At 39.8% G+C, this 27,877-nt stretch overlaps 1 protein-coding gene across 1 annotated transcript in view; it reads left to right on the top strand.

Moving 5' to 3' along the window:
* Positions 1 to 27,877, top strand: part of Dbp21E2 (putative ATP-dependent RNA helicase Dbp21E2) — a 114,702-nt gene that overhangs the window by 47,192 nt on the left and 39,633 nt on the right. The window contains exons 7-8 of the mRNA XM_068361174.1: positions 5,777 to 5,927; positions 13,843 to 13,949. Coding sequence (XP_068217275.1) covers positions 5,777 to 5,927; positions 13,843 to 13,949 — 258 coding nt within the window. The remainder of the gene's footprint in view (positions 1 to 5,776; positions 5,928 to 13,842; positions 13,950 to 27,877) is intronic.

Here is a 27,877-nt window from a genome sequence, read left to right as displayed (position 1 = left end):
AAGGCATAACTTCTATTTGTGTTTGAACCACTGGAATCCATGCATGAATTATTTTATCTTTGATTGTCTTCTTACCATTATGGCTAAGATACAAGAAGATGATAGAAAGACCTCTTTTATTTTTGTTGGGGATTTCAATGCTCACCATGAGGAGTTGTTAAATTCTTTTTCTCCTACTGATAGTCATGGCTTAAGAGCTTTGGACTTTCCCTCTGAATCAGTCTTTAGGCAAATAGCTACTCACAGATCTATTAAGTGCTTGGATCTCATATACACTGACTCCCCTGGCATTATAACAAGGAAGGTTTTTTCTCTAGTTGGGACATCTGATCATGCCTTGATTTCATTTTCAGTGAAGACTGAGCAGCCTGTCCCAGAGGGGTCATACTTGTGTAAGATTTATATAAAATCTCAAGCAGACTGGAATGGCATTTTGAGTGATTATTTCGGTTTGAATTGGTCACAGTATAATAGTGTTGAGTGTGTTGTTCCTTTGAATGTGAATATAGTCAACATAATTGATAGGTGTATCCCTTCTCATGTGCTAAGGTAACGAGTGAAACACAAACCCTGGTTTAATTATGATTGTAGACGTGCTTATTTGGAGAAGCAGGAAGCCTGTCTTCTTGGGAAGGGTAAAAGATCAGATATGACTTGGAATAACTATACTCGGCTTAGAGATTTTGCTCAGAGAGCTTATGCTTCAACTGAAAAAGGAATACAATTTAAGCATAAAAGAAACCCTTTCTGGTACAACCCAGGAGCATGAGTGGTGGGCTACTCTTAAATCTATGCTCTTTGGTATAGACATAACAGTTCCTTCTTCACTTGAACTAAATGGTTGTGTCACTCACTGGCCAAAGGAAAAGGCAACCCTTTTGGCTGATATGTTTGACAGTAAGCAGAGTAAAGGGAAACTTGATCTCCATCATTCCTATTTTCATGAAGCTAAACTAACTAGTTTACCTTTCCAATCTCATGAGATTAAAGCTCTCTTGATGGACCATGATGTTTATGAAGGTGAAGACCCAAATGGTATTTTTCCTTTGTTTTTTATAAAGACTGCAGATTTGTTTGCACGAAGGTTATCTGTTATTTTGTGCAAGTTAGCAAGAAGAGGTTCTTTTAGCACTTATTGGAGAATTGGTAATGTTACTCCATTATGTAAATGCATTTGTGGTAGCTCAAATGCAGCTGATTACCGCCCAATTTCCATAACTCCTATATTATTTTAAGTTTTTGAGCATCTTTTGTCAAATCATCTACATAGGTTTGCTGAAGGTAATCATTTGTTCCTTAGTTTGCAATTTGAATTTCATAAAGGCCTTGGAACATGTGATGTCGTTCTTACAATCTCCAATCCATATACCAAGGCACTTCCTCCAATTTTGGGGGGTAGCCGACATCAACAAGGAAACAAAACAAAAAGGGGACTACTCTCTACGTTCCTCCAGCCTAACCAGGGACTCAGCCGAGTTCAGCTGGTACTGCTAGGGTGCCACAGCCCAACCTCCCACAATTCCACCACAGATGAAGCTTCATAATGCTGAATCCCCTACTGCTGCTACCTCCGCGGTCATCTAAGGCACCGGAGGAAGCAGCAGGGCCTACCGGAACTGCGTCACAATCGCTCGCCATTCATTCCTATTTCTAGCACGCTCTCTTGCCTCTCTCACATCTATCCTCCTATCACCCAGAGCTTTCTTCACACCATCCATCCACCCAAACCTTGGCCTTCCTCTTGTACTTCTCCCATCAACTCTTGCATTCATCACCTTCTTTAGAAGACAGCCATTTTCCATTCTCTCAACATGGCCAAACCACCTCAACACATTCATATCCACTCTAGCCGCTAACTCATTTCTTACACCCGTTCTCACCCTCACCACTTCGTTCCTAACCCTATCTACTCGAGATACACCAGCCATACTCCTTAGACACTTCATCTCAAACACATTCAATTTCTGTCTCTCCATCACTTTCATTCCCCACAACTCCGATCCATACATCACAGTTGGTACAATCACTTTCTCATATAGAACTCTCTTTACATTCATGCCCAACCCTCTATTTTTTACTACTCCCTTAACTGCCCCCAACACTTTGCATCCTTCATTCACTCACTGACGTACATCTGCTTCCACTCCACCATTTGCTGCAACAACAGACCCCAAGTACTTAAACTGATCCACCTCCTCAAGTAACTCTCCATTCAACATGACATTCAACCTTGCACCACCTTCCCTTCTCGTACATCTCATAACCTTACTCTTACCCACATTAACTCTCAACTTCCTTCTCTCACACACCCTTCCAAATTCTGTCACTAGTCGGTCAAGCTTCTCTTCTGTGTCTGCTACCAGTACAGTATCATCCGCAAACAACAACTGATTTACCTCCCATTCATGATAATTTTCGTCTACCAGTTTTAATCCTCGTCCAAGCACTCGAGCATTCACCTCTCTCACCACTCCATCAACATACAAGTTAAACAACCACGGCGACATCACACATCCCTGTCTCAGCCCCACTCTCACCGGAAACCAATCGCTCACTTCATTTCCTATTCTAACACATGCTTTACTACCTTTGTAGAAACTTTTCACTGCTTGCAACAACCTTCCACCAACTCCATATAACCTCATCACATTCCACATTGCTTCCCTATCAACTCTATCATATGCTTTCTCCAGATCCATAAACGCTATCATATGCTTTCTCCAGATCCATAAACGCAACATACACCTCCTTACCTTTTGCTAAATATTTCTCGCATATCTGCCTAACTGTAAAAATCTGATTCATACAACCCCTACCTCTTCTAAAACCACCCTGTACTTCCAAGATTGCATTCTCTGTTTTATCCTTAATCCTATTAATCATTACTCTACCATACACTTTTCCAACTATACTCAACAAATTAATACCTCTTGAATTACAACACTCATGCACATCTCCCTTACCCTTATATAGTGGTACAATACACGCACAAACCCAATCTACTGGTACCATTGACAACACAAAACACATATTAAACAATCTCACCAACCATTCAAGTACAGTCACACCCCCTTCCTTCAACATCTCAGCTTTCACACCATCCATACCAGTTGCTTTTCCTACTCTCGTTTCATCTAGTGCTCTCCTCACTTCCTCTATTGTAATCTCTCTCTCATTCTCATCTCCCATCACTGGCACCTCAACACCTGGAACAGCAATTATATCTGCCTCCCTATTATCCTCAACATTCAGCAAACTTTCAAAATATTCCGCCCACCTTTTCCTTGCCTCCTCTCCTTTTAACAACCTCCCATTTCCATCTTTCACTGTCTCTTCAATTCTTGAGCTGTACTGTACAATTATCATTTGATTGGGGTGAGGAAGATAATATGATTAGCCTTGATTTTAGTGCTTATTTTGACCGTGTTAATCATGAGGCCCTTGTTTTCAAATTCAAATAGTTGGGAGTGGGTGGGTCTTTTCTTAGCATCATTATTGAATTTTTAAATAATAGATCACAAAGAGTTGTTGTTGATGGGCCCCAAAAGTGAATGTGATATTTGGTGTTCCTCATGGTAGTGTTGTTGGCCTGTTACTTTTCATAATGTATGCACATGACATTTGGTATGGCCTAGAAAGCAAGCTCATTGCATATGCAGATGATGCTACTCTTTGCCTCAATTCCATCTCCTGAATGTAGATTTGGGGTTGCTGAATCCGTAAATAGAGATATTTCTCAAATTAGTGCATGGTGCACATAATGGGGCATGAAATTGAATCCTAACAAAACTCAAAGTATGATTATAAGTAAGTTGAGGACAGTGGCTCCTCAACATCCAGATCTCAACATTGATAATGTTTCTTTAATGCTGTATGACTTTTATAATTTTAGATGTGATTCTCGACTGCAAATTTACTTTTGAGAAACACATTGGGTCGGTGTCTTTTTCAATTGCACAAAAAATTGGCTTATTGAGAGTGTTTCAAGATTCTTGGTGATCAATCTATTGTGAAGAAGTGTTTTAATTCTTTTATTCTACCTTGTTTCAAGTATTTTTCTCCTGTTGGTCTTTAGCTGCCGAATCTCATCTTGATTTGTTAGCGGGAACTTACAGCCTATTAAATTTTGTATTTCTGATCTCGATATCAATGTTTGGCACCGTCGTTCAGTTAGTTTGATATTCATGTTGCATAAGAGTTTTGCATAATTCTGGCCTTCCTTCACATTCAGATCTTCCTGGACAATACCATCCTGTTGGCAATACTAGGTATGCAGTTAATTCTAATAATCATGCCTTCTGAACAGTATGCAGTTAATTCTAATAATCATGCCTTCTAAACAGTATTCTAGAAGTTTTATTCCCGCTGTAACCAAGGTGTAGAATGATCTTCCTAATCAGGTAGTTGAATCAATAGAACTTCAAAGGTTCAAACTTACAGCAAATGTTTTTATGTTGAGTAGGCTGACATAAGTCTCTATTTATAGCTTATTATGAAAGGTCTGTTTTGATGTTACTATTCTTAAGATATTTTATTTAAATTGTTCATTACTTCTCTTGTAGTTTATTTATTTCCTTATTTTCTTTCCTCACTGGGCTATATTTCCCTGTTGGAGCCCTTGGGATTGTAGCATTCTGCTTTTCCAACTAGTGTTGTTGCTTAGCTAATAATAATAATAAAATAATAATAATAATAATGATAGTAATAATAATAATAATAATAAAATAATAATAATAATATTATTATTATTATTATTATTATTATTATTATTATTATTATTATTATTATTATTATTACTTTCCAAGCCACAACCCTAGCTGGAAAAGCAGGATGCTATAAGCCCGGGGGCCCCAACAGGGAAAATAGCCCAGTGAGGAAAGGAAACAGGAAAAATAAGATATTCCAAGAAAAGCAATATCAAAACAAATATTTTCTATATAAACTATAAAAACTTTAACAAAACAAGTGGAAGAGAAACAAGACAGAACATTGTGCCCGAGTGTACCCTCAAGCAAGAGAACTCTAACCTAAGACAATGGAAGACCATGGTACAGAGGCTATGGCACTACCCAAGACTAGAGAATAATGGTTTGATTTTGGAGTGTCCTTCTCCTAGAAGAGCTGCTTACCAAAGCTGAAGAGTCTCTTCTACCCTTACCAAGAAGAAAGTGGTCGCTGATAATGATAGAAATAATAATAATGATTATAATAATAATAATAATAATAATAATAATAATAATAATAGGGTTGCTTGAAATATTATTTCCTAAAAGAGCACAGTATCGCACAGTGTAGGATTTCAATATTTCTTCTTAGTATATGAAAGTCAATTAATTCAATTTACAAAGTAAACCAGGAAAAATGGGCAATGTTAAATATCTGGATCTCTGATACGATGTTCTTCCACTATCTTGGGTTAGAGTTCTCTTGCCCGAGGGTAGACTCAAGCATACTATGCTATCTAATTTCTCTTCCTCTTGTTTTGTTAAAGCTTTTATAGTTTATATAGGAAATATTTATTTTAATGTTACAGTTCTGAAAATATTTTATTTTTCCTTGTTTCCTTTTCTCACTGGACTATTTTCCCTGTTGGGTCTCCTGGGCTTATAGCATCCTGCTTTTCCAACTAGGGTTGTAGCTTAGCAAATAATATTAATAATAATAATAAAAAAAATGTACTGTATTTTTGTTTTTCTTTTATATGTTGTTCTTATCATGCAATATGTTTTATTTAAAGGAATACTTTTTACTTTTGTGGATTTAAATTCTTTCATAGGCTGTCGCTTCTGCTATGAGCGAGGACTTAGAAATTAATGTAGAGCTTGTCAAAGGCGGGAGAACAAAGAACCTGATGCGATATCCAAAAGTGGGGAAGGTGCATCTCATCGTGGCTACTATCGGCGCTTTATCAAAACTAACTACAAATGGTAATATTGTTCTTTTTTCAAATGTGCTTAGAACTAATTCTAGTTTGTTTACACCTGTGTAATTTAGTAAGTAGCAAAATGTAATTGTTTTTATCAAAAACATGTCTGTACATTATGAGTGAATATCATATATATTAAACTACTGGTAAAGAGAAAGTAGATCAGGTAAATTAAATGGTTAAGTTCCTGCACCTATGGTCCCTTGTTACTATTATCTCTAATATCTAACCAATTCTTTCTTTTTCTGCTGACTGCTTAACAGCTCCCAGAGATCCTCAGACTTTTAGATTAAAACTATTCAGGATTATTATTATTATTATTATTATTATTATTATTATTATTATTATTATTATTATTAAAAGCTAGGCTATAACCCTAGTTGGAAAAAGCAAGATGCTCTAAGCTCAAGGGCTCCACCAGGGAAAAATAGCCCGGTGAGGAAAGGAAACAAGGAAATAAACTACAAGAGAAGAAGAAACAATCAAAATGAAATATTTCAATTACAGTAACAACATTAAATTGAATGCATCACTTATAAACTATAAAACTTAACTACAAAAACTTAAAAAATAAAAAACAAGAGGAAGGGAAATAAGATAGAACAGCATGCCCGAGTGTACCCCCAAGCAAGAAAACTGAAAACTAATCCAAGACAGTGGAATGCCTTGGTACAGTGGTAATGGCACTACCCAAGACCATAGAACAATGGTTTAAGTTTGGAGTGTTCTTTTAGAAGAGCTGCTTACCATAGCTGAAGTGTCTTCTACCCATACCAATAGAAAGGCAGCCACTGAACAATTGTATTGCAGTAGTTAACCCCTTGAGCGGAGAAGAATTGTTTTGTAATTTCAGTGTTGTCAGGTGTGTGAGAACAGAGGAGAATGTGATAAGAATAGCCCAGACTATTTGGGGTAATTGTAAGTTAAGACAAAATGAGCCTTAAACAGAGAGAGGGATCCAATGTAGTAATGTTTGGCCAGTCAAAGGACCCAATAGCTCTCTAGCAGTAGTATCTTAAAGGATGGATGGTGCCCTGGCCAACCTACTACTAATTTGTCATTACATCCTTTTACTTTCATTTCTTTTGATTATAACTATTTTATGAGCATTAGTAATAGTGTTAATTATGCTAGTGAATTTTTCAATGAAACCCATAATTAGTTTTGAGATCCAGAAGTTTATCTCTTTAACATACATGTAGTTTGTAAATCCCTTATCTAAAATTTCTAGGAAGAACTGTGTTGCTGGTTTTAGATTTTGAAATGATTGTATACAATAACCCTCCACCATATGAACTTTAAACTAACAAACAAATTATAAGATTAAAATACATTAAGAATTACAACTTATGGATGAATTTCAAGTTTTTTGGCTGAGTTTCCTATGCTGGTGCTTTGTGGTGGGTTAAACTTCATCGGTAAATAAGGAATTTTTAGATATAGTTCCATCAAAATCTTTGATAAAACAAATTGAGAAAGAGAGGATGAGGATAATCTTTTTAATTCATAAAATCATGGAATAATATTTCAAAATTATTCAAAATACAGTAACTGTGCATACACTTTTTACAAATTTTTGAATATGACAATCTTCATTTCATATCTTCCTGCACTGACATGTGTAATTTCCTGTCAAATGAAACAACTGTAATAGCAATTAAAGGCTACTTTAGAATAATCCAAAATCATTGTTGTCCATCCATCCATCCATATACCAAGGCACTTCCCCCAATTTTGGGGGGTAGCCGACATCAACAAGAAACAAAACAAAAAAAAGGGGACCTCTACTCTCTACGTTCCTCCAGCCTAACCAGGGACTCAGCCGAGTTCAGCTGGTACTGCTAGGGTGCCACAGCCCAACCTCCCGCATTTTCCACCACAGATGAAGCTTCATACTGCTGAGTCCCCTACTGCTGCTACCTCCGCGGTCATCTAAGGCACCGGAGGAAGCAGCAGGGCCTACCGGAACTGCGTCACAATCGCTCGCCATTCATTCCTATTTCTAGCACGCTCTCTTGCCTCTCTCACATCTATCCTCCTATCACCCAGAGCTTTCTTCACACCATCCATCCACCCAAACCTTGGCCTTCCTCTTGTACTTCTCCCATCAACTCTTGCATTCATCACCTTCTTTAGCAGACAGCCACTTTCCATTCTCTCAACATGGCCAAACCACCTCAACACATTCATATCCACTCTAGCCGCTAACTCATTTCTTACACCCGTTCTCACCCTCACCACTTCGTTCCTAACCCTATCTACTCGAGATACACCAGCCATACTCCTCAGACACTTCATCTCAAACACATTCAATTTCTGTCTCTCCATCACTTTCATTCCCCACAACTCCGATCCATACATCACAGTTGGTACAATCACTTTCTCATATAGAACTCTCTTTACATTCATGCCCAACCCTCGATTTTTTACTACTCCCTTAACTGCCCCCAACACTTTGCAACCTTCATTGACTCTCTGACGTACATCTGCTTCCACTCCACCATTTGCTGCAACAACAGACCCCAAGTACTTAAACTGATCCACCTCCTCAAGTAACTCTCCATTCAACATGACATTCAACCTTGCACCACCCTCCCTTCTCGTACATCTCATAACCTTACTCTTACCCACATTAACTCTCAACTTCCTTCTCTCACACACCCTTCCAAATTCTGTCACTAGTCGGTCAAGCTTCTCTTCTCTTTGTTGTATACACATTATAAACCAATGAGAGAAAATTTATTTACATTTACAGTGGGAAGTCTAAGCACATTTTCTAGTGCCATCACATGTTTACTGGTTGAGTGTCAGCCATTATTGCCAAATTCGTCAGCAACGTTCTCATATATTCATTTTCATTTAAAGTCTCATGATTCAATCATTTTTCAATTCTTTTTTCTATTTTTTTTTCTAATTCTGAGTCTTATTTTTACTTAGTAAAATGTTGAAGAAAATGTATTATTTTGAATATCAATGATTTGTGTTCTCTAATTCGTTACAAAAACGTTAAGTAGACTAGCTAGTTGAAAAAAAAGTTAGATTTATTGTTAACAACATTTTATCTTTGTTAAATTATTACCCTTCTTTAAACTTCTTTATTATAGTTTGTTCCTGCATAGAAAAAAAACTTTATTATAGTTTGGTCCTACACAGAAAAAACTTGATTATAGTTTGGTCCTACTCAGAAAAAAATAAACTTTATAGTTTGTTCCTACTCAGAAAAAAACTTTATAGTTTGGTCCTACACAGAAAAAAATAAACTTTATAGTTTGGTCCTACTCAGAAAAAAACTTTATTATAGTTTGGCCCTATACAGAAAAAAAACTATTGCTGATCATTATTTTGCAGGTGACATTCATAGCTATAATATGGAACAATAATGAGTAAATCAGTAAAAGTTCACAATGGTGTACAGCTAATATTTATGATATTAGATGATTCACAATTATGTAGATAATGGCTAATAGCATAACTTTAGGATGTTTGGCAATGTAAGCTAGTCTGATTTTTAGCAAAATAGGAGTACAGTGACACCTCTTGATACAAAAGCTTCTTCTTACGAAAAATTCATGCTGCGAAACGAGATTCAAAAATTTTTCCGACTCCTGTTGCAAAAAATGCTTCATGCTACAAAATGAGTTGTGTTACGAGAGCCTGGCCGCCACCGAGACTGATTTTAAAATTCACTCACCGCCAGCCGTAAACTTCCCATCATCTTCCTGTGCTCCCATTGGTTATCTCCATACTCTGATGCTCGTTACCGCCATACGATCCTGCTCTTCTATTGGGCAGTATCTATCCCATCATGCATCTACGTATCATTTCGTTTCGGCAGCGCTATTGTTCATATTGAGTTCATGCAAGTGATTTTGCTTTTCCGCTTTAATAACTGAACTGTATCATGTTGCATCATTCAACTCTTACGTTATTAGCCATGGGTCCCAAGAAAGTTGCTGATGTGCAGGGAAAGAAGAGGATGCTTTCCATGGAGACGAATCTTGAGATATTTAAGAAGTATGAGGCTAGCATGCGATTAATTGTGATCACTTAGGAATATGGCTGAAATCCGTCAACGATTGGAACCATCCTTAAACAGAAGGAAGTCTTCAAAGCAGCAACATCTTCTAAGTATGTGGCTGTTTTCTCCAGTAGGAGGAGCCACGTCTATGATGAAATGGAGAGACTGCTGCTTGTTTGGATTAAAGATTAGGAAATCGATGGAGACATGATCACCGAGACAATAATCTGCTAGAAGGCCAGCGCCATTTTCAGTGATCTCATGCGTGCTTAGGCCGAAGACGAAGCAGGAGAAAGGACATCGAAACAGGCACTCCCAGAGTTCAAAGCTTCTCAGGAGTTGTTCGAAAAATTCAAGAAACGGTCTGGCTTTCATTTGGTGGTGTGGCATGGGGAGGCTGTTAGCTCGGCTGAAGCCTTTGTTAAGACGCTCGACGAGTTGACTCTCCAGGGAGGTTACAGTCCCCAGCAAGTCTTCAACTGTGACAAAACTGAGCTTTTATGGAAAAAAAATGCCTCGTTGGACATGGATCATGGCGAAAGAAAAGAAGCTAACCGGGCTTAAGCCTATGGAGGACAGGTTTACCCATACACTCTGTGCAAACGCCAGTGGGGATTTTAAGGTGAAGCCTCTGCTGGTGTATCACTCTGAGACTCCTTGAGCCTTTAAGGCCCACAAAGTGTTTAAGGAGAAGCTTCCAGTGTTGTGGAGGGCTAGTGCAAAAGCCTGGGTAACAAGATACTTCTTCACTGAGTGGGTAAATCTTTGTTTCGGCCTGACAATGAAAAAATAGTTGAAAGAGAAGCACCTCCCTCTGAAATGCCTTCTGGTGTTGGACAATGCCCCTGCTCACCCTCTTGGCCTCGAGGAAGATATCTTTGTGGATTTTTCATTCATCAAGGTTTTCTATCTTCCGCCTAACACCACCCCTCTCCTCCATCCCATGAACCAGTAAGTGATTTCAAACTTTATGAAGCTCTATATGAAATATCTCTTCAAGAGATGTTTTGAAACCACTGACAGCACAAGCCTTACCCTGTGTGAATTTTGGAAGGAGCATTTCAATGTTGTGATATGTGTCCGACTCATCGATACAGTATAGCTTGGTGGGATGATTCAAGGCGCACCTTGAACTCTTTGTGGAAGAAGCTGTGGCCTGATGCCGTCTCCGCAAGAGATTTCGAGGGCTTCAACATAGGTCATGCCAAAGCCGACGCCGAAAAATTTTACTTGTTGCTAAATCTGAGGTCTTCAAGATCGTTAGACTCGGGATGTCTATGAGTCTGGAAGTTGATTAGGATGACATTAATGAGATTCTCATGGAGCACCAAGAGAATCTTATGATGGACAACCTGAAGGAGTTGGAGGCCATGCAAGTGAACGTCCTTCTCTATCGGCGAAGAGGAAGAAGGTGGCCCTATGACAACGGCAGAATTTAAGGAGGCTTTAGCTTACTACGATAAAATGGTGGCTTTTGTCGAAAAGAGACCCAGAAAACGTTCACACAGGCCATGCTCATGAGTATTTAAATGTCATTGGCCCGAGTCATTTCAGGAACGTTTTAAGAACCAAGCAGAAACAAGCTTCCTTGGATAGTTATTTTTTAAGGCTTACGATACTAGTAGGCCAAGAGGAAGCTGAAAGTGATCAAAGAAAAAAAAGAAAGTGGAAGTGATATGAAAATTATTAAATTTAGAAAATAAAAAACATAAATTAAAAAAAAAGAAAATAAGATTAGAAAAAGGCAAAAAAATTTTTTAAGTTTACCGTAAAGTTGAGTTAAAATTTTCTCCCATTTGTTAATGTGTTTTTTAAAGTGAAGTGTTCATGTTTTCTGCCACTTGTTAATGTTTTCTGCCATTTGTTGTCGTCCTCTACCCTCCCCCCCCACTAATTTGCTTTCGGACATCTACTCACTCCTAAGATAAGGTTCCTCACTTGGTTACTGTATCTTCCCATTTATTATTGCATTGCTGTACTGTCTGTTCTGATTATACATCCCATTTACAGGTTATTAACGGTTAGGCTATGTATTGAATGATCCAAATGGTTGTATTTCATTGTGTTTAGTACAGTTTAGCCTTGATATAAAATATAATGTGGTGTTATTGTAGGGCTTGAAATGAATTAGGCTATTTACATGTAAAAGGCGACTCATGATGCAGAAAAAAATAATGGTACAAAAGCCACTCCAGAACCAATTATTTTCATATTGGGAGGAATTACTGTGCTGTAATTAGACTTCTAAATAATTGGTAAACATACAGGTACTCTATCCTTAATAGGCAATAAGTTATGAAACAAGATATGTGATGGGTAAGTAAAAATAGAAATATTTGGTTTGACTACCATACCCCAGCTGTTCTATCTTAAACGGTAAGATTACTTACCAAACACTTTGATTGGGAGTAAAATGTTTCTTTAGTAAGTTGATTCTGAAAAGGTTTTGCATTAGATATTTTTGTTATTCTTTAATAATATTGTTTGTTATTTTGATAGCATTATTATTAAGAAAAACTCGTTTAGCTGAACTGGTTACGCATGGAAAGTGCATATGTTTGCAGCAACAATGTGTAATAATTAGAGAAAAAACTTTAAATGGTTGGTTTTGAAAAGTAAGAGAAGTAAAAGGCTGTGCATATTACTGTAGTGAAATTTACACAAAGAACAAATAACTGTAGGATCTTGATGTGACTGCTGCTTATGCCAGTTAGTATTCGTAGACACACGCTAGAGTTAGAGTGATCAGCTGGCTGAAAATTTGAAAAGAACTTGAAATTGTTGGTTAGTAAAGTGACAAGAAAATGAACAGTTAGATTATAAAATGCTAATTCAAGTGATATTTAAATGTAGGAATTATTGTTACATTCATAGCCTAGTTAGCTAGCAATAGATGGATCAGCTGATGGAAAACAGTGGAGGTTTGGAAGTTGTCTAACTCGAGTGATGTTGGACTAGCAAACTTTCCAGCTTCCAAACGCATTCTTGAAATGCATCTAGTTTGTTTGGTGGTTGTTTCCTGTACTTCATTTACATTTATGAAATGGTTTGTGAAAGTACTCAATCTATTTTATAATTGTTCCAAAATTCCTATATCTATTTGTCCCATAATAAAATACTTTAAAAAGTTAATGAATTTATATCTTATTTATTTTGTTTGCATTTTAACCTTTAAATGTTTCCCCATGTCATATGAAATTCTAAGAGATTTATTTATATCAGTTTTGAACGTCATATGATGTTCTTGCATCATTTAATATTCTCACCTGTTCTTGCCTCTGCTGCTCATGAGATGATTTTAAGCCCTTTTATGTGTTTAATATTAAAATAGACAAATATATGAGAGCAAAATATTTGTAGAAATAATAAATGACTAAGATGAAAAGTATAAAGTGAGATGTTTTGCAATTATAGACCATTACCTTATGTCAAGGTCCCCAGCTGTGTTGGCATAAATATATCACATTCAGGACAAATTTTACTGAATAGGGAGAAAGTGAAATTGGCCTTTACCCAGCTTAAGAAGGATCTTTTACACACATAGGTACCAGAATCTTTCCTGATTATACAAGATGTGTAGTTCTCACTATCTTTCCTTACACAAAAACCAAATCATCTTTCTGCTGGTTATGTTTTTAGTTGCCCTTTTCATCTGAGTTTAATGTGAATGATGGCATTGATTTATTTTAAGATGAAAATTTAGTTATATTTTCCGATCATGCTATGGACACTTATATTAGATTAATTGAAATACAGAAAGCACCTTGTATTGCATTGTTTACTCAATTCACATGAAAGGACAAAAGTACAGTATTTTGCAGAAATATATAGGACTTCATGGAATAAGTGTTATATCCTTTAAAACTAGAGTTTGGTTACAGTAGTTTTATTTTTTCAGGTATTTATGACGTAAGTTTGGTGAGACATATCGTTGTGGATGAGGCAGACTCTTTGCTGGACGATTCATTCAGTGAGGCTTTATTGCGTTATATGTCAAAGTTTCCGGTAAGTTGCTAACAATTAGTATTTTCGTGACATTTTGCTCTAATATTGTTTTTAGCTGATTTGATTACCTTTATGAAATTAACACGCCATTAAAGTAGGTCTTTTTTTATTGTCAAGTTATTTTCAAATTAAGAAGTACAGTCCCTGATGATTTATCCATTATTGTAGTTTATATCTGTACTGTAGAAAACCTCCATTTTAGTTGTACACATACACACATTTATATGTGTATATATATATATATATATATATATATATATATATATATATATATATATATATATATATATATATGTGTATATATATATATATATATATATATATGTATGTATATGTGTATATATATATATATATATATATATATATATATATATATATATATATATATGTATGTATATGTGTATATATATATATATATATATATATATATATATATATATATATATAAATGTGTGTATGTGTACGTACATACATACATACATACATACATACATACATACATATACCAAGGCACTTCCCCCAATTTTGGGGGATAGCCGACATCAAACAAATGAAACAAAAAAGGGGACCTCTCCTCTCTACGTTCCTCCCAGCCTGACAAGGGACTTAACCGAGTTCAGCTGGTACTGCTAGGGTGACACAGCCCACCCTGCCCCGTTATCCACCACAGATGAAGCTCCTTAACTCTGAATCCCCTACTGCTGCTACCTCCGCGGTCATCCAAGGCACCGGAGGAAGCAGCAAGGCCTACCTGAACTGCGTCACAATCGCTCACCATTCATTCCTATTTCTAGCACGCTCTCTTGCCTCTCTCACATCTATCCTCCTATCACCCAGAGCTTTCTTCACTCCATCCGTCCACCCAAACCTTGGCCTTCCTCTTGTACTTCTCCCATCAACTCTTGCATTCATCACCTTCTTTAGCAGACAACCATTTTCCATTCTATTCTCTCAATATGGCCAAACCACCTCAACACATTCATATCCACTCTAGCTGCTAACTCATTTCTTACACCCATTCTCACCCTCACTACTTCATTCCTAAGCCTATTTACTCGAGATGCACCAGCCATACTCCTTAGAGACTTCATCTCAAACGCATTCAATTTCTGTCTCTCTGTCACTTTCATTCCCTACAACTCCGATCCATACATCACAGTTGGTACAATCACTTTCTCATACAGAACTCTCTTTACATTCATGCCTAACCCTCTATTTTTTACTACTCCCTTAACTGCCCCCAACACTTTGCATCCTTCATTCACTCTCTGACGTACATCTGCTTCCACTCCACCATTTGCTGCAACAGCAGACCCCAAGTACTTAAAATGATCCACCTCCTCAAGTAACTCTCCATTCAACATGACATTCAACCTCGCACCACCTTCCCTTCCCGAACATCTCATAACCTTACTCTTACCCACATTAACTCTCAACTTCCTTCTCTCACACACCCTTCCAAATTCTGTCACTAATCGTCCAAGCTTCTCTTCCTCGTCTGCAACCAGTACAGTATTATCCGCAAACAACAACTGATTTACCTCCCATTCATGGTCATTCTCGTCTACCAGTTTCAATCCTCGTCCAAGCTCTCAATTTTGAGCAATGTGTAAAATCTATTTTTGGGGGAGAGCCATGTTGCCCTGATGGAAGGTTCCTTTAGGTAGTTTTCTAAGGGATATTTGCTACAGTGATACTCCCAGAGAATTAAACTGAAGGTCTCCAGGATTCTAACTCGTGGCACGAGTATTCAGTAAAGGATATTGCATAAAATCAGGGGACGTATACTAGATACGACACATAGCAATCTTCACCCCGAATAGATTTAACTTTGATGTAAGGGGGAAGAGTGGCAAAAGAAGGGGTGCCGTTCTAGGTACCTGGTGGATCTCCATCCCCACTACTACCGCGCGCCATTCCTTATCTTGTCGTTAAGCAGAAATGGCCGCAGATAAAGTAATTTTGGGAGGGGTCAGCAAAAGGGTGGGTCCATCAGGATGACATGGCACTCTCACCCAAAAATAGATTTTTCACTTTGCTCAAAATCCGTCGTCCTGATGGAAGCATACCAGATAATCAACTTGAAATTACTATACAGTAGCTGTGGGTTTGTGTATGTGCCTTCTACCTTGAATGGATTTCCTTATCTGGTCTACTGTCATTTCCACTAAGCCTGAAGCTGGTTTAGTGCTTCGTGCCCCCTGCCGGGAAAGTGTCGATATTGACAATAAGGATTCAAGGTTTGTATTTCCGTAGGAACAGAAGGGAAAACTTTAGAGCTTACATTTTACTTACCATGGAAATCTGTATCCTGATTTCAAGTTCTATACCCTTATAAGGATTAAATAAAACTCTATTATGTTTTATTTGTCTGTAACTTAAGTAGCAGTAATAAGACGCAAATACGTTTTAGTATTTTTAATTTGCAACTAAATTATCAAATGTAGTTACAACAGAGTATGAATCTGATCCAGCATTAAAACATATCAGGGTCCATATTTTCTCCTGTAGAAAAAAATATATAATTTCATTATCAGAATAATGCCACTCAATGGAGATGTGAAGCCAAATCTGTCTGACTTGTTCAGATTTTTGGTAATGCGTAAACACTGACGCAAACGTTCACTCGGCACTGGTGTTATTGGTTAGATATGCACTTATATGGAACAGTATGTTAATCGTCGTTGTGATTTCCACTAGAATGTAAGTATACCCGTGCACCCGATGCACTGTAAAGTCCGAAAACAGTCCAGTGTTCATTGCAGCACTAGACGACGGGTTTAATGACACTACCCGCCGCCACCACAAAATGTTTTATTTCATGTACTTGCTTCGCATAGTGTTTGTAGAAGACCCTGGATGATCTCCTCCCAGTGCATGAGCGGAGTCTTTCAAAGTCCACATGTTGAAAGAAGTTCAACGAAGAAGCAACTTTCCTTGGATCGTGACCTGTGGGTGTACTGTCAGGATCCGCTCTGCAAATAAAGTAGGTGAGCTTTTCTCTCAATTGTCTTAGGGATAGGTTTGATCCTGAATTTTCGCCTAGGAAGAGCTGTCCTCCCTTGAAGTCTGAAGTTCTTCGAAGATAGACCTTAAGACACTCTACTAGGCACAGAGAGGCATCTTCCTTCTGTGGGCAGATTCTCCAAGGACCCCACCTCTTAGTGGGTAGCTCATTCTTGGCAAGAAAGGCAGGATCAGGAAAGAGGTTCAGTTCTCTTGTGTCTAGGAACTGAATATGACCTTCATTTCTGGATAAGGCCACTATTTCACTAACTCTAGCCCCTGAGGCTAATGCAAACAGAAAAATTACTTTCTGTGTTAGATCCTTTAGAGTAAATTCCTCATTGTTTATGGGCTTTGGTGGGGTTGCTGGTTTGAGTCTAGCGCATGCTTTCAGGATCTTATTAAAGATTTCACTAGAGAGGTCCACTTCAAAGGCGTTCAGAAGTGGTCTAGCCAGGGTCGACTTACACGAGGTAATTGTAGTAGAAGCCAGGCCTTGTTCGTGTAGGTATATGAAGAATGCAAGACAGAAATCTATCGATATTTCTGTCAGTTTCTTTGTTTTCACAAAGGAAACCCATTTCTTCCATGACGATTCATATTGTCTCCTAGTCGAACTTGACTTATACTCATTGTTGAAGTCAACTTTATCCTTCGAGATTCCAAACTTTTTGTTCGCCGCTAGGGCGAGAAAATCATGAGATGTAGGTTGTTGGTTCTCGAGGATGAAGTGTAGACAGTCGACTTCTGAACCAGTTGAGTTAATACTGGATCTGGCAGAGGAAACTGCTTCAGTTTCAGCTCTAGAACTAGAGGGAACCAATTGCTTTTGGGCGACTTGGGGGCCACTACTGCTGCTGTCCCTCTGAATGATCTTAGCTTGTCGAGGACTCTTAGCAGGAGATTGGTTGGTGGAAACAGGTAAATGCGATTCCACCTGTTCCAGTCGAGGGACATGGCGTCCATCGCCTCTGCTTGAGGGTCCATATAAGGGGCTACGTAACGAGGTAGTTTTTTGTTGTCACTCGTTGCGAAGAGGTTGATCTGCAGTTCCCGGACTTTTTCCGAGATGAAGGAGAATGAGTCTGCGTCTAGGGACCATTCTGTCTCTTTGGGCTTTCGCCTGGATAGAGCATCCGCCGTCATGTTGCGGAACCCTTGTAGGTGAACTGCTGATAGGTACCATCCCTTCTTCCTTTCCAGGTAGAAGATGGCTAATATCACATGGTTGATGTGAGGCAATCTCAAGCCTTGTCGATTTAGACATTTTACCATCACTTCGTTGTCCAGGACCAATCTGATGTGGATTGGTCCTGCCAAAGCTTCCAAAATGTTAATATGAAAGGTTTTGAACTGGTGCGACCAATTTCCTTGCACTTTTCTCTCGTGAGAATGGCCTCCCCATCCTTCCAACGAGGCGTCCGTGTGTATCACCACTGATGATTGTGGTGGTTGCAGGGGAATTGTCCGTGTTAGGCTCTTGGCTGTTGACCACGGCCTTAACTGCGTGCGCAACAGGGTCGGGGTCAACCTTACTTGATCTCTTCAAGCATTTGATGCGTATCTTCTCCAGAGTCCTGACTCATCTTTTAGATGTGCTTTTAGCACCGAGTCTGTCACTGCTACGAACTGGAGAGAGCCCAACACTTTCCTGTTGGCGTCTTGAAATCCTCTTGTGACGGATTACTGTAGTCTCCTGACAAATCCTGCTATCTCTCTCCTCTTCTTGGATGGAATGGAGAGGTGGCGTGACTTTAAGTCCCATTGGATTCCTAGCCATTAGAACTTCTGAGATGGAGAATGGCGAGACTTCTTGCGATTGATCTTGAAGCCCAGGTGTTCCAGGAACTGGATCACCTTGTTGGCTGCCTGCAGACAAGTAGTCTTGGATGCTGCCCATATCAACCAATCGTCTAGATATGCTACCACTTGAACTCTTTCGGAGCGTAGCTGTTGGACGATTATGTCTGCTAGCTTTGTGAATATCCTTGGGGGCTGTGTTCAGTTCGAAGGGCATTGCTCTGAAGACAAACTTCTTCTGTAGCTTGAATCCTAGGTAGGAGGAGAAAGGGCGACTCACTGGAAGATGCCAGTAAGCATCTGCTAGGTCTGTTGAGACTGTGTACGCCCCTATTGGTAGAAGGGTCCTTATGTGTTGCAGAGTAAGCATCCGGAACTTGTTGTTCTCGATGAACTTGTTGAGTGGAGACAAGTCTAGAATGACTCTTGAGTTTGTCTTAGTCTTTCTTGGGAACACAAAACAGCCTTCCCTGGAATTTGATGAACTTTGCTTTCCTTATTACCTTCTTGTTCAAGAGTTCTGAGGTAAATTCTTCTAACAAGGTTGTGGAGTTTTGGAAGAATTCTGGAAAACGGGGTGGAGTTCTGTTCCATTTCCACCCGAGTCCATTCGTGAGTAGGCTGTGGGCCCAGGGATCGAAGGTCCAGCGATCCTGAAAGTGATACAGTCTGCCCCCTACATGGAGTCCCTCATTGCTTGGCGGGTCCTCAGTCCCGAGAGGAGTTACCTCCGGGAGAACTTCTCTTTGGGCCTTTTCCTTTTTGACTAGGGCGAAAGGAAGTCGACTGCCTCTCAAAGTTAGGGTTAAACACTGGCGACTGGGCTACCAGTTGTTGAGGGACCATCTGGAAGGTGGTCTGAGGCATCTTGGTCATAGTCACGGCACGAAGTTGTGCAGGTCTGCGTGGTCTCCTTGCCTTTTTATTCTTAGGCTGGGGACCTCCGTCCAAGGAAGATTTCCTCTTTGAGCTCATGCCCCACTTTTGGAGAAGGTTCCTGTTCTCTGTAGCTGCTCTGGCTATGATCTCTTGGATCAGTTCCTGTGGGAAAAGGTCTTTACCCCAGATGCTCTAGGTAATCAGCTTCCTTGGTTCGTGTCTTATGGTCGCTGAGGCCAAAACAAACTCTCTGCAGGCTCTCCTTGCTCTGAGGAAAGCATACAAGTCTTTCACAAGGGTCCCCATGTGAGACTTAGCCAGGAAGATAAACATTTCTGGGACGTTATGTAGACCTGCACTCATTTCCAGGCAGTTCTGATAAGAAGGGGAGGCTGCAAGTCTCTCCTTCGTCTCCTGTTCCCTCCTCAGAAGATGGTCTGGCAACTTCGGAAGGTTCTGATTGAACTGCTGGCCTGCTATCTCTGGTTCCAACTTAGAGACGGAGAAGGTTAGGGCGACATCCTTCCACTTCTACTCGCAGGTAGGCAGTACTAGAGAGAATGGTTTGCATTTCTCTAGGGTTGGGCAGGCTTTGCCCTCGTCGACTGCCTAGACGGCAAAGTCTAGTGCTTTCTACGAAAAGGGGAAAGAGATGGAGGAAGAAGCTAGAAAGGTGGGATTTCTCTTGCTCAGTGCTGAGATTGGGAGTTGGTGTACCCAGCTCCTTTCAAGGTTTTCAGGAGGATGGCTTGCGCCTTGTCATGCTCGAAGACAATGACTTCTTTGGGTACTGTTTCCTCACGGGCTGCATGTTCATCCCGCAGTCTCACGTAACAGACTGGGTAAGCTGATAAGTTAGGCCAGAACTCAAGGTCTTCAATTAGTTTGGCCCCAACTTCTCCGAGACGAATAGTTTCCCATTCATCATGGGCATATGCTCCGCATACCTCCAGGGGTTGGTTTTGGAGCAGTGAGGGAGATCCAACACTCTAAAGGGCTTCTTAGTGGAGCCCTTGGTAGGTCCAGGGCGGTCCGCCCTCTCCTGCAACAGTATCTGCTGCTGCTTGATTGATTCTTTCATCGTCTCTTGTTCCTTTTGGAACAATTCCATCATCCATTGAATCGAAGTGAGGATCGCTTCGTTCTTGTCGGCATGTGCAACTGGTTATGGAGTTGGGGTTGAAAAAGTTGACAGCATATGTTGGTATGCCGTCACGGCGAACTGAGGGTCTTCGGTTGTTCAGATCTTTCTTCCTCCGCTTGTGGATGTTCCACGTCTTCTTCAAGGCCTCCTTGCAGTAGGTCCTGCAGAGTGTCAGTGGACAATTCTGACATCCTTTCTTGGTGGATGTCCATGCCTTCCAGTGCCTTATTTATGTCCGCGTCAATCTTCAGTTGTATGAGGGGAGGCTGGACCTGTTCCTGGGGCACCACCGCATTTGGTAGAGCCTTGGGGAAAAGTAGGCACCTTAGGGAGTTGTTGGGTAAGTACGGTCCCTGAGAGTTCGTCTGGAACCCTCTTACCCATTTGCAAAGGGTCTCCCTCGCTCTATCCCTAGTCTCTATGTTGACTGGGGGGGCTTCTCTGAAGCCGTTGGCCAGCAGGGTTGATCAGGTGGGGCAACCCTTCGGGTCCCAATACTTGAGGACTCCCGACACGATGCAGCAGGGGGCATGAGTCCTGCACTTCGTGTGGCCAGAAAAGTCTTTGCCTTTGTGGTTGCAGAACAATGCTGCAAACTTCTCCATCGGCTCCTCCTGTAAAGGAAAAAGGGCCCAATGAGTATTCATGTTTTTTATATCGGTGATATAAAAGGATACATTTTTATTAACAATAGTAATCACTATTGTTTATAATAGCTTAGGATAGTAAGCTTGAAAGGAAGTAGAAAAGACACATATCTGTGTTTCCTCTCCCAGGCCATTGCTGAGACCTCCTTCAGTAATGATATTTAGTTTCCCTGATAGGGAGAATATAAGGTAGAAGAAACTCTAGGAACTAGAGTTAGAGGTAGTAAGTGTCTATACTAACATTATGCACCTGTAGTATATATTAATACTGATCGGTGATTTTTTAGGGTCCTGATGATCGAAAAAACCATCTGGGTGTTGAGGGAGTACTCAGTCTCAACATAATATTGTGGTCCCAACAATTGACTGTGATAGGAAACACAGAGTATGTTAGAAAACATGTATACTACTGTATAGTTGTATACTGTAGTTTAACCGGCGGCACTGCCGGTGTTAGGTTAGTACCTGGCGGTACTGTACTAACTGATAGAGGGAGAAAAAGCATTAAGGAAGTAGAGTTTCCTATTATTATGATTAAACATAACACTTGGAAGTGTAGGAGGGCTATCATGCTGCCTACTGTCTCCTTGCCAGAATGAAAGTTCCAATGGAAGGGATAAGAATCTGTCAGATTCTGACTTCCACCCATCCATAAAAGGCCTGTTGCCGGCTATGATGTCGGCGGCAATAAATGTGGATGGCAGCTTAAGGAAGGGCTGAGGACTTCCCAAAGTAAGTTAGGTTTCCCACCGGCAGCCGTCAGGAGCCGTCTCAATCTTCCCCCCAATAATATTCACTTCTGTGAAGGAAGGAAGTAAGGGGGAGGTGGCAGAGACGGCTGAACTTACTGCTACCGGCAGGGTATCAGCCGGTAACGCAGTCACCCTAGCAAGCTGGGATGACTGTCAGAATACCGGTGAAGGAGTTTTGTAACGGCTATGGCGTCACTAAAGGACAGAAGGGAAAGGGTAAAGGGTCTTATAGTTCATTGAAGTGAGAGGTGGCAGCAGATATGCTGCCTACCTTCAACAGTGAACTGAGGAAGCATGGCTTCCTGTGCTGACGACATCGTCGGCAACAGAGGAAGCATGGTTCCTTTACTGACGACATCGTCGGCGGCAAGTCAAGGGCATCCTGAGTTAGTCACTATCTAAATCAAAGCCAGAGGCAGCAAGAACTTTGTTCTACTTGACAGCGATGAAAAAAGACAGTGGTTACCGCCTGTAGCATCGGCGGCACTCATGGAGGGAGGAAGTGTTTAGCCTCTTCTCTCTGAGAGAGAATGAATCTCGTAACTTATCTTTAGATTCTAGAGAATTTAAATTCTCATCCGAATCGAGAAAGAACGATAGGGAGAGGCTAAACGTGGGGAATTACTTTACTAACGTATATATGAGTGAGAGTAGCCTTGCTCTGGTAGGATCCCTGGCCAAGGTAGTTGGTACCACCGGTGTTCCCACTGCATACGATAAGTAAAGTTACATAATAGGAAGAGGAATAATATTCATGTATGCAAAATCACCACTTGTATAATTTGCCTAAATAACTAACATTATAGCTTAATACCGGTGATTGTCGCCCTACTGACTAAATAAAATACAATTGTAACGGGCGACTGCAGTCGTAAAATGGCTGCCTCCGGTTCTCGGCAACGCTCACCCAAACCCACTTAAATTATTGAAATTTAACTGTGAAAAGGGAGACTAAAATTATACACAGGAAAGAATTAATACTCAACTTTCCAGAAGATGAAGATGCTGGAGATTGCATAATAATTATTCCAATAACTTGTAACTTGTAACAAAACACCGGGTTAACGTGGGAGCACACCTCGCTTAGATAGCTACAAGAAAAGGAACGGCGTCACGGTAGTAGTAGGGATGGAGGTCCACCGGGTACCTAGAACGGCACCCCCTTCTTTTGCCACTCTTCCCCCTTACATCAAAGAGTTAAATCTATTTAGGGTGAAGATTGCTATGTGTCACATCTAGTATACGTCCCCTGATTTTATGCGATATCCTTTACTGGATACTCGCCCCAGGAGTTAGAATCCGGGAGACCTTCGGTTTAATTCTCTTGGGGTATCACTTTAGCAAATATCCCTTAGAAAGCTACCTAAAGGAACCCTCCATCAGGTCGACATGGCCAGAGCCCAAAATATATATATATATATATATATATATATATATATATATATATATATATATATATATATATATATATGTGTGTGTGTGTGTGTGTGTGTGTGCGTGTATATATATATATATATATATATATATATATATATATATATATATATATATATATATATATATATATATATATATGGGCCAGCGGAACTTTGTCACAATCGCTCACCATTTATTCCTATTTCTAGCAAGCTCTTTTGCCTCTCTTACATCTATCTTCCTATCACCTAGAGCTTTCTTCACTCCATCCATCCACCCCAACACTGGCGTTCCTCTTGTACTTCTCCCATCACTTCTTACATTCATCACCTTCTTCAGCAGACTGTCATTTTCCATTCTCTCTACATGGCCAAACCACCTCAACACATTCATATCCATTTTAGCTGCTAATTTATTTCTTACACCAGACTCACCCTCACTACTTCGTTCTTAACCTTATCTGATTGAGATACACCAGTTATACTCCTCAGACACTTCATCTTGAACACATTCAATTTCTGTCTCTCTGCCCTTTTTATTCCACAAAACTCCGATCCATACATCACAGTTGGTACAATCACTTTCTCATACAGAAATCTCTACATTCATTCCTTACCCTCTATTTTTTTACCACTCACTTCAGCAATCCTAAGACTTTACATCCTTCATTCACTCACTGGCTTACATCTGCTTCCACTCCACCATTTGCAGCGATAATAAATCACAAGTACTTAAACTGATCTACTTCCTCAAATAACTCTCCATTCAACATGACATTCAACCTAGCACCACCTTCCCTTCACGTATATCTCATAACTTTACTCTCACATTATTTTTATTATTACTTGCTAAGCTATAACCCGAGTTGGAAAAGCAGGATGCTATAAGCCCAGGGCCTTCAGCCGGGAAAAATAGCCCAGTAAGGAAAGGAAATAAAAAAGAAGTAATGAACAATTTCATTATCTTAAGAACAGTAACATTAAAATATTTTATATATAAACCATGAACAAATTAAAAAAAAAAAACATACTAAGAGAAATAAGATAGAATAGTGTGCCTGAGTGTACCCTCAAGCAAGAGAGCTCTAACCCAAGATAGTGAAAGACCATGGTACAGAGGCTATGGCACTACCCAAGACTAGAGAACAATGATTTGATTTTGGAGTGTCCTTCTCCTAGAAGATCTGCTTAACATTAGTTAAAGAGTCTCTTCTACCCTTACCAAGAGGAAAGTAGCCACTGAACAATTACAGTGCAGTAGTCAGCCCCTGGGATAAAAAAGAATCGTTTGGTTATCTCAGTGTTGTCAGGTGTATGAGGACAGAGGAGAATCTGTAAGGAATAGGCCAGACTTTTTTAATTATGTGTAGGCAAAGGAAATATGAACTGTAACCAAACCAGAGAGAAGGGTCCAATGTGGTACTGTCTGGCCAGTCAAAGGACCCCATAACTCTCTAGCGGTAGTATTTCAAAGGATGGCTGGTGCCCTGGCCAACCTGCTACGTTAACTCAACCTTCTTCTCTCACACACCCTCTCAAACTCTGTCACTTTTCAACCGAGCTTCTCCGAGTCTGTAATGAATACCGTATCATCCGCAAACAACTGATTCACCTCCCAATCATGATCAACCTTATCTATCAGTTTTAATCCTCGATCAAGCACTCGAGCATTCACCTCTCTCACAATTCCATCAACAAACAAATTGAACAACCTTGGTGACATCACTTATCCTGTTTCAGTCCCGATGTCACTGGAAACAACTCACTCAATTTCTTATCCTAACACACACTTTTGTGGCTATGTATAAAGTCTTCACTGCTTTCAACAACCTTCCAGCAATTCCATATAACCTCATCACATTCCACATCGCTTCCCTATCAACTATCATAAGCTTTCTCCAGATTCATAAATGCAACATACACCTTACCATGTGCTAAATATTTCTCGCATATCTGCCTAACTGTAAAAATTTGATCCATACATCCCCTACCTCTTCTAAAACCCCCATATACATCTAAGATTGCAGCCTCTATTTTATGCTTAATCCTATTAAATGATACTCTATCATACACTTTTCTGACTACACTCTATAAACTAATACCCTTTAAATTACCACACTCATGCACATCTTTACCTTTTTAAAGCAAAACAATACATGCACACATCCAGTCCACTGATACCATTGGCAGCAAAGCAACACCCAAGAAGGTGTACACAAGGTTGGCCAGGGCACCAGCCGCCCGTTGAGATACTACCACTAGAGAGGTATTGGATCCTTTGACTGGCCAGACAGTAATGCATTGGATCCCTCTTTCTAGTCACGGCTTATTTTTTCTTTGCCTACACTTACACAGAATAGTCTGGCCTATTCTTTACATATTCTCGTCTTTCCTCATACATCTGACAACAATGAGATACTTAACACTTCTTCACCCAAGGGGTTAATTACTGTACTGCAATTTGTTCAGTGTACTTGTCTTGGTAAGGGTAGAAGAGACTCTTTAGCTATGGTAAGCAGCTCTTCTAGGAGAAGGACACTCCAAAATTAAACCATTGTTCTCTAGTCTTGGGTAGTGCCATAGCCTCTGTACCATGGTCTTCCACTGTCTTGGGTTAGAGTTCTCTTGCTTGAGGGTACACTCGGGCACACTATTTTATCTTATTTTTTTTTCTTCCTCTTGTTTTTTTGAAATGGTGTGTTGGGCAGGCTTAATAGAAGGGCCATGGATGCCTGGTGGTTTATCAAGAGGTTGTCTTTTCCTTTTTCTGATTTTTTCTTCTCAAAACCATCCTTACTGTCCTCCCTTCAGTTGAAGTGGCTATCCTGGAGGGTATTTAGCCTTGCATGGTGTATCGGCTCCTCCATGTTGACCAGTTTTTCCGACTTTTTACTATAGTCTATGGGTATCATCAGTCACTTTTTTTATTATTCTGTACATATTGTTTTTGTTATAATTCTTGTTAATCTAGTTTTTAAGTATGATGTCTCTTTTTTATTTCTATTAATTCTTATGCTGTCTGGAGACATTGAGCAAAATCCGGGACCAGTACGTCCTAGATTTCGTCAATGTCGTCTTCTGTATTGCAATATTCGTGGTCTTCATGCAAATATCCAAGACCTTACAGTTGCGTCCAGACAGTATGATATTCTTTTGTGCTCAGAAACTTTGGTTTCTAATATGAGGCACTCATCTGAGCTCCTTATAACTGGTTTTAAGAAGCCAATAATGCTGAAACGTGATGCCATTCCTAGGGCCAGGGGAATGGCGGTGTATATTAGGACCGAGTACCCTGCTTCTCATAAGTCCTGCTATCAATGTGGATGTCATGAGATTCAGGTAATAAAAGTTTGTGGCAGGCATAACAACTTTTATTTGTGTTCGATCTACCGGAATCCAGACATGGATGATTCTATCTTCGATTGTCTTCTTACCATTATGGCTAAGATACAAGAAGATGATAGAAAGGCTTCTTTTGTCTTTGTTGGTGATTTTAATGCTCACCATAGGGAGTGGTTAAGTTCTATCTCTCCTACCGATCGCCATGGCTTAAGAGCTTTAGACTTTGCCTCTGAATCAGGCTGTGAGCAAATCATAAATGAAGCTACACACAGGTCTGGTAATTGCTTGGACCTCGTATACACTGACTCCCCTGGCGTTATAACTAGTAAGGTTGGTTCTCCAGTCGGGACTTCTGATCATGCCTTGATTTCATTATTAGTGAAGACTGAGCAGCCTGTCCCTGATATATCATATTCCTGTAAAATTTATATGAAATCCCAAGCAGACTGGAATGGGATTTTGCATGATCTTTTGTCCTTGAATTGGTCACAATTATATAATAGTGTAGATCCTGTTGTCTCTTTGAATGAGAATCTAGTCAACATAATTGATAGACGTATCCCTTCTCGTGTGCTAAGGTACCGATTGAAGGACAAACCGTGGTTCAATGATGATTGTAGACGTGCTTATTTGGAGAAGCAGGAGGCCTATCACCTTTGGAAGGGTAACAGATCAGATTTGACCTGGAACAACTATACTCAGCTTCGAGCTTTTGCTCAGAGAGTTTATGCCTCAACTGAAAAGGAGTATAATTTAACCATAAAAGAAACACTTTCTGGTACAACTCAGGAACATAAATGGTGGTCTACCCTTAAATCTGCACTCTTTGGTGTAGATGCAACAGTTCCTCCTTTACTTAAACCAGATGGCTCAGTCACTCACTGTCCAAAGGAAAAGGCAACCCTTTTGGCTGATGTTTTTGACAGTAAACAGAGTAATGAAA

This window comes from Palaemon carinicauda, chromosome 37, assembly GCF_036898095.1.
Source record: "Palaemon carinicauda isolate YSFRI2023 chromosome 37, ASM3689809v2, whole genome shotgun sequence".
In the NCBI taxonomy this organism is placed as follows: Eukaryota; Metazoa; Arthropoda; class Malacostraca; order Decapoda; family Palaemonidae; genus Palaemon; species Palaemon carinicauda.
Note: the sequence above shows the minus strand (reverse complement) of the source record. Positions and strands in the feature narration are given on the sequence as shown.